Source organism: Phocoena sinus, chromosome 8, assembly GCF_008692025.1.
Source record: "Phocoena sinus isolate mPhoSin1 chromosome 8, mPhoSin1.pri, whole genome shotgun sequence".
NCBI lineage: Eukaryota > Metazoa > Chordata > Mammalia > Artiodactyla > Phocoenidae > Phocoena > Phocoena sinus.
The window spans coordinates 98,354,175-98,362,083 of NC_045770.1; the positions used below are offsets into that span (position 1 = coordinate 98,354,175).

General features: G+C 51.5%; 1 protein-coding gene across 1 annotated transcript; it reads right to left on the minus strand.

Moving 5' to 3' along the window:
* Positions 1–5,572: 5,572 nt before the first annotated feature.
* PRG2 (proteoglycan 2, pro eosinophil major basic protein) lies at positions 5,573–7,909 on the minus strand. The gene is given in 7 exon segments (XM_032641557.1): positions 5,573–5,631; positions 5,831–5,912; positions 5,914–5,943; positions 6,471–6,602; positions 6,950–7,123; positions 7,126–7,229; positions 7,852–7,909. Coding segments are annotated over 7 exon segments (639 nt in total).

Genomic DNA, 7,909 nt, shown 5'->3' on the forward strand with positions numbered 1-7,909 from the left:
GCTTTTGGGGAAGTGGGAAGAAGCCAGGACGATTGCCCCAGGCTTGGGCTGGGGGGTGGGACAGTGGAGTTGATAAGAGGTTTGCTCAGTCCTCCCACCCTTGGGCCCTGCTCTCTGCTGGGACTTTAGGGACCTGCCTCTTGCCATATGCAGGTGCCCAAACACCCTAGTATGCTCGAGAAGGCCCCAGATGACGACTGTCCAGGCACGATTATCAGCACCCCTAAAGGGTCCCAGTCTGAACAATACTCCTTAGCCCTAGGAGCTGCCTTCCTCCGGTCAATATTCCAGTAAATGAAGTGGAGAATCCCAGGGAGTGGGAGACCACAGGAGAGGAGGTAGGAGATGAAGGGGAGCCTCAGCCCTTCTGAGCTCTTATCTAGACCAAGTACTTTATGTGCATTGCATCCCTGAAACCTCACCTTCCTAACCTCAGTCCCATGAGAATGTATGATTAGCCCTACTGCACAGATGTGAAAAATGAGATTCAGAGAGGGGAAAGTGACTTGCCAAGGTTATGCAGGAAGTGGGGGAACTGAGATTTCTAAGCCTTTGGGGCTCCCAACATGCTCTACTCACCCCATCTCTCTCTCTCTCTCTCTCTCTCTCTCTCTCTCGCCCTCCCTCCTTCACTCTCTCCCTCTCTCTCACTCTCCTTCTCCCTCTCCATCTCTTTCTTATCTTTAAGATGTGAAAAACTTTTGCTCCTTCCTTTATGCTGTGGCTCTAGATCAAGTTTCTCAACCCTTGCACTATTACTATTTGCAGTCAAATCATTCTTTGTTGAAGGTTGGGGGAGGGGCAGTCCTGTGTCTTGTAGAAAGTTTAGCAGCATCTCTGGGTCTCTACCCACTAGATGTCAACCGTGCCTCCCCAGATCATGTCACTCAGAAATGCCTCCACACATTTTCAGATGTCCTCTGGAAAGAAAAAGTACCCCTGTTGAGGATCACTGATCTAGAACATGCTATTTTGTCCAACCTTGAGGCATATCTTTCTGGCGGGGAGGCAGCAGCTGGAATGGAAACCTTCATGCAGAGTCATTCAGATGCTCTGTGGGCCAGCCTCCCCGCACCACCCCGACTCCCCATCTCCCACCAGCCCTCTGTCACGACCAAGGTCAGGACTAAGGGGAAGGCGCTTGCCTCAGTTGCAAAATTTAAGGGGACAGTGAAGAACTCAGTGGTCAAGATAAATAAATATTTAATGCCATCTTTCTTAAAAATCAGAATCTATGTAAAGCTACCATGATGAACAAAACGTCAAAATATTAATCAATCAAGTTCCAGCCACATTCGCTGCAATCCAAGGACAGGCCAGCAAGTGCTGAGCTTTGATTTTGCCAGACATCACTGCCAAGAACTTGTGGCCCTGTCAGGGTGGGTGACTCCACTCTGTGATATCCTAGCATATTTGTTCCTTGGATTCCAGCCCAGCCCTCCAGTGCTCAGGGCATCAGGGACAGGTCACCCAGAGGGTGAAAAGGCCTGGATTCCTTCTACTCCTCTGCTCTCTCAGGGGACCTACAAATGGAGAAGTATCTGAGAGCTCACTTCTGGGCCCTGAATGCAGAGTAACGGTCTCGGCCATTATCTCCCTGGCCCAACGGACGCAGCCCTCAGCTTATCTACTTGACTTGGGGGTTGATTGACTAATTCCAGGGCCCAAAAACCTGGTCTCCAGAGTTCAAGCAGGAGACTTCCCAGCTGGGGAGGGGTGGAAAGCTAGCCCCCCTCCCCCTTATTCTCCCCAGTCCTGGGGTCCAGGCCAGGGGCCTCATTTCACTCAGTGGTTGGGATGACCGAGAAGGTCGGCTACTCCCGTTAGCCAGCACCACGATAAGCTTTACAAGCGCTGTTTCATTTAAACGTCCCCGCATTACACATCAGGAAACGGCATCTCAGCTTAAATAAGTTACCCGAGATTACACAGCAAGTCAGAGGCAGACCTGAACCAAGACGTTTCGGCTCCTTAGTCACCCCACACCTGCATTCCCTCTACTTCCTCTCTCTGGCCTGCCCCTCCCTGGGGTTGACCTGTGGCAAAGACATCCCAGGGCCCTGCTCAGTCACCACGGTGATGTCTGATGTAAAACTGGAAATAACTCTTTTTTTTTTTTTTTTTTTGGCCGCGCCGTGCAGCCTACAGGATTTTAGTTCCCCGATCAGGGATTGAACCCACGCCCCTCACAGTGGAAGCACGGAGTCTTAACCACTGGGCCGCCAGGGAAGTCCGGAAATGACATTCTTGAAGGTCCACCATATTCCAAACGCTATGCTTCATTAAGGCTTTCACATCCATTATCCTACTTACTGAATCTTTACAAGCATCCTGCCAGTTAGACACTGCCATCCCAGTGCGCAGACCTACCACACAAGCTCAGAGAGGTGAAATAGCCTGGCCAAGCTCACACAACTAGTTAGAAGTGGCATGTCTGACCCTAGTCTGTTTGACTCCTACATCCTTGCTTTCTTTGATTCACCCAAATGCGTTACGCCCAGACTAGCCCATGGTGCCCACCTTTTCAGCATCCATGAAACGCCAACTCTCTGGCTTACTGTTTGCATCTATGTTCATACGGGTTTCAAACTCCGCCTCTCGTCTCAAATTTCCATCCAGCCCCACGTTATGCAGAGGACAGTATAGTGTGATGTCTTGATAGAATGGAATCACCATTCCAGAGTCAGCCCCTCTGGGTCTCAGTTTTCCCCTCCATAAACCGACGCTAATGACAGGACCCACCTCAAATGAGATCAGCTCCAGTAAAGACCTCAGAACAGTACCTGGCAGGTGGAGCTGGGGGTAGCCCTTGTCAGGAAACTGAGACTGAACTGTGACCCTAATCAACAAGTAGGCACCGAGAGCTGCTTGAGCTCCTGCTCTGTGTCCTGCGTGATGATGCAAGGAACGCTAGGGCCACCATTGTAAAGACACGAGCTGAGTTTCCCAGAGCCTACTTAGCATCATTTTGGACAGGAAAAATACCACACAAGCCCTTACCTGGGGACATAAGGCCAGTCCTCTTATTTCATTTAAAGCTTTTCTTGAGGGTATGCCTCTTTAACATGCATCCTGTAATGTGCCCTGTAGCGTGGACTGCTTGAGGCGTTGTCACGGAGGGAATGCACCCACGTAACCCAGGCCAGGTCAAGATACAGAATGTTACCAGGAGCCCAAATGCCTCCTTCATGCCCCCTTCTTTTTATTTTTTTTTTTAAATATTTATTTATTAATTCATTATTTATTTATTTATTTTGGCCACACCAGGTCTTAGTTGTGGTGTGCGGGCTTCTTAGTTGTGACGTGCAGACTCTTGGTTGCGGCCCGCATGTGGGATCTAGTTCCCCAACCAGGGATCGAACTCGGGCCCCCTGCATTGGGAGCGCAGAGTCTTACCCACTGGACAACCAGGGAAGTCCCCATGCCCCCTTCTTGACATTAATCCCCCAAAGGAGACCTTTGTGGACTGGAAGTCACACTTGTGTCACAGACCACCGCCAACAGGAGAGATTTGTGAGGAATAAAACAAGGTCCCACCTTAGCACAAAGTCTCTTGATACAGACCCTAACACCTATTTAGTGCTTAATACATGAGGGGTTTTAAAAAAGAGAGGATGGGGCTTCCTTGGTGGCGCAGTGGTTGGGAGTCCACCTGCCGATGCAGGGGACACAGGTTCGTGCCCCGGTCCGGGAAGATCCCACGTGCCGCGGAGCGGCTGGGCCCGTGAGCCATGGCCGCTGAGCCTGCGCGTCCGGAGCCTGTGCTCCGCAACGGGAGAGACCACAGCAGTGAGAGGCCGGCATGCCGCACAAAAAAAAAAAAAAAAAAAAAAAAAGAGGGGATGTGTGTACACGTGTAACCGATTCACTTTGCTGTACAGCAGAAACTCACACACTGTTGTAAAGCAGCTATGCTCCAATAAAGACCAATAAACAATTAAAGGAGGGATTTTGTTACTCTTTATTAGTAGTACTGGAATAAAGAGAAGCAACGCCTCCCCACACCAGAATACAAAGTCCATGAGGGCAAGGAGGGAAAGTTCTCCCAGTGCATCCTCCACGGCACCCAGCACAGGGCTGAACTTGTAAGAGTGTCAGAATTCCACCGTCACGGATACCAAGAGAACAGCAGTTACAAAGGACCTCAGCGTGATTTCTATCTTTTTCAACTTCCTGTGCAACCTTGAGTAAGTAGCCTTTTCTATCTGGACCACCAGATAGAATGGAATCCCTGGGGCCATCTGTACTTCTAAGAATTTGAGGAGTCCTGGAGGAAAAGGGCTTCGGAGCATTGATGTCTTACTTTCTGCTCACCTCCCCATTGAAAGGAGGGTTCAGAGTGTCTTCCTTCTTCACCTCTGATTGGGACCCCCTCGTCTCCAGCTGGGTTGGAGTCCAATGTCCCAAGATGAACTCAAGGGTAGATGAGTCTCTCATGCCTCCCCTCTGTGCTCTGTCCCCATATGATCACGTCCTGGAAACAGCCAACACTTCCAGACGTGAAATCCTAATGGTTGAAAGAACAGGCTCTGGAGATACTTGAATCACAGCACGGGGCACATTTAGATGTTCAGCCTTGGGTAAAAAAACAGGTCCTAAGTTCTCTGAGCCTGGTTCTGTACAATGGGATAATAATTACTGCCCAAACAAGGTCATCTTTGTAAGATGCCTGGCGCAGCAGGGGGTACTTTGTGGGTACACAATAAGTGGTAACAATTAGTAGATGCTGGTGTGCTTGTATTACAAACATCCGTACGTTCCCGAATGGCAGGGAGCTGTGTCTTGTCGTATTCCCAAACCTTACGTAGAGTTGGACATATAGCAGTTTGTCTTATATTGAGATTCCCCGGAAACAGACCCTGAGGCAAGCATTTGAGTGCAAGTAGTTTCTATGGGAGGACAGTAGTAGGGAAGAGGAGAGTTCATATGGGGAAGAGAAGACAGCCAATAAAATGTGTGTTATAAAGCCAGCTACCTCAGTGGATAACTGGAAGTTAATCCCACTGAGAAACCCTGGGAAGCAGTGCCCGATACCTGCCCCAGAATTATTCCACCTGAGGGGGCAAAGGACTGGGGTACTCATACACCCACTCCTGAGAGTTGTGGGCTGTTCCCAGGGACATGTTAATATCCTGGCACATTAAGGCAACCACAGTTTGTGGGCAAGGAAGGAAAGGCCCTCAGATGTGGAGATGCAAATACAGTACACTGAGAGTTCACCTTGAAAGTTTGGAGAGAGATGCGTGGTGTCCTGGCAGCACCTGCAATGCACGAGCCCGGTAATTGGGTGTGCTATGAAAAGGTCCACCTGAGCCCATTCCTCTGTCTCCAAGAGGGCCACACAGACCCCACCCCATGCTCCATCCTCCTTGAGAGTGACAGCTTCTGTCCCTTTTCATGAAAGACAGTAGGGTGGGGAGGTGTGGTCCTTGTACTGGCAGAAAGCTCGTGGGTAGGGCTAAGCAGAGTAGATCAATGGTGGGAAGAAAAAGAAATCAGTTTCAGGAAAACAATTTTATTGCTGGGGGCTGGAGGGGAGGGGATGGGAGGAGGCTGCCCAGGAAGATCCAGCTCAGTAGGAACAGATGAACGGGAGACCCACGCCACAGGGAGCTCGACGCCAGTGGCCTCCTGTGAAGATGCAACAGGAAGGGGTCTCAGCCTCTTGTTCTCCCTGACTCAGCCCCAGTAGGGCCTCCCCCTCTCCCTACCCCACACCTCAGTGGAGATGAGTCTGAAGAGCCAGGAGGCCTCTCCTTTGCAGGGTCTGCCTCTTCCTGGAGCCTCCTCCCTCCCAGGCCTTGCCGTTATTCATCGCCACTCCCATCACTTTGGGTGCACAGGGTCACACATCTACCAGCACTGCCCCAGGGCTGGCCAGCAGCCCCGTATGCAAAATTCCAGGGAGTGCCCGTCGAGCCAGCAAAAGTGTGTGCAGCGACCCTAGGGGAGGCAAGAGGGAAAGAGGTGGGCTGGGACGCTGGCAAAGGGAAAGCAGGTGGGCAGAGCTGGGACTATCCCTGCCTGACCCTCCCACTGCCCTCCAGGCATTGGCCCTTAAAGGACTGCTGGATCACAATGGACACAGTCCTGGTCAACCGAAATGTAGAGCCACAGTGATTGTCACCATCACATTCTATGCATTCCAGTGACACCCCCATCCCTTGGGCTCTAACAAGAGGTAGGGCAGGAGTTCCAACCCCATCCTACAGATGCGGAACGAGGCTCACGGTCTTGCCCAGGCCCTATAGACAGTCAGAGACTGAGCAGAACTCGCACCTAAACATCCTGATTCTAAATGCTCGGCTGTTCCCGATGCCTAGGCAGCCCCCTTGTTGCCTCACCCAGGTGTCCATCTATCCCCAGTTCTTCAGGGGATTGTGGAGGAGAAGCACAGACAAATCTGCAGCAGGTTGAACATGGGCTGGGGTCAGGAGGTGCTCCCCACTGAGAGCTGGGGCCCCTCTTACCCAGCCGGTGACCTGGCATCCGCTCCAGATTTGGCCCTGGTTGATCTGTCGGACGAAGCACTGGATCTGGTAATTAAGGCTGAAGTTGTGGATGGAGATGAGTCTGCCCCGGTAGCACCTCTGGCAAGTTAACTGCAGGGCAGAACGAAAGAGGAAGAACGGTGTGCCCGTCCCCCAGGAATTCACATCACCTTAGTCCCGGGTGTCTAAGTCTCCAAAACTCACCCTCCACACCCCCAGCCCCACAGACATTTGAAGGCTGGAGATTAAGACGTAACTTCTGTTTCTGCATGACCCTCACCTCTTACCTCCAACACCTCTGCGGGTCTCAGCCTCTGCTAACACCCCCAGGGTCCTCAGTGCGGAAAATGACCAGCGACACAGAGGCTGGAGACACCAGCTCCCTATCGCCACCCTAGGCCTCAGCCACAGCCACTGGCCACTCACCTGAGCATGAATAAGATTCAGGGGATCCTCACCAGGAGGAAGCGGCAGGTCTTGCATCCAGGGATGCCCTCCAGTTTTACTGTGTCCTCATCCTTAGGACACTGAAGGTCCCTGTCTACCTCATCCAAGGCTGAGATGGACTCAACAGCCCCCTCTTCCCTGGGGGCATCTGCACTTCCAGAGCCGCGGTCTTCCTCTTCCTCTAGCAGCATCCCTCCACAGGGATCTCCTTTGCCTCACTTTCTGGCACCTCCCCAACCTGAGGCAGGGTGTCATCTCCCAAGGGGCTCTCAATGTTGGACATTTCAGTTCCTGGCAAGAAGAAAGGTCAAGTGCCCCTCCTTCACATCTTCCCCTGTTCCTCCCCAGAACCACGGACAGCTCCCTCCCGGCCCCAGGCATTTGCAAGCTGAGTCCTGGAAAGAGAGGAACCTGGAACAGAGCCCACCCCACCCCAGGAGAAGCCAACCTCCCACATGAGGTCCTTGTTGTTAAGGACACGAACTTAGAGTCAGGCAGTTGTGGGTTTTGTTCTGGTTCCGTCATCTACTAGCTTTAGTTCTTCGTTTGTGATATGGGTATGCCACACCACATACCTCGTGGGGATGCTGTGAGGATTAAAGGAGATGATGCATAGAAAACGCTTAGCAGTGTACACTCGGTGAGCTCAAAGTAAAAGAAGGGATCATTTGATCATCGTTTGCATCTTGCAGAAAGGACAACATTGAGAACGTCACAGTAGAACCAAGACTGCAGACATGCAGATGCCCTGAGGAATCCCTTCAACTCCAGCTCTAGAGTCCCCGCTCCTTTCTGTGCAGAGATCCTGAAATAGGGGATGGCCGGAGAGGAAGGTGGCTATGTGACTCTGACCCTATAAACTATAGTAAGGAGTCAAGTAGAGAAAGAAAGGCTGAAGGCCAAGGAGACTTTCTCAGATGAAAAGCTGAAACTGTCCCAAGTAGAAGAGCCAGAAGTAGGTAGAGTTTCAT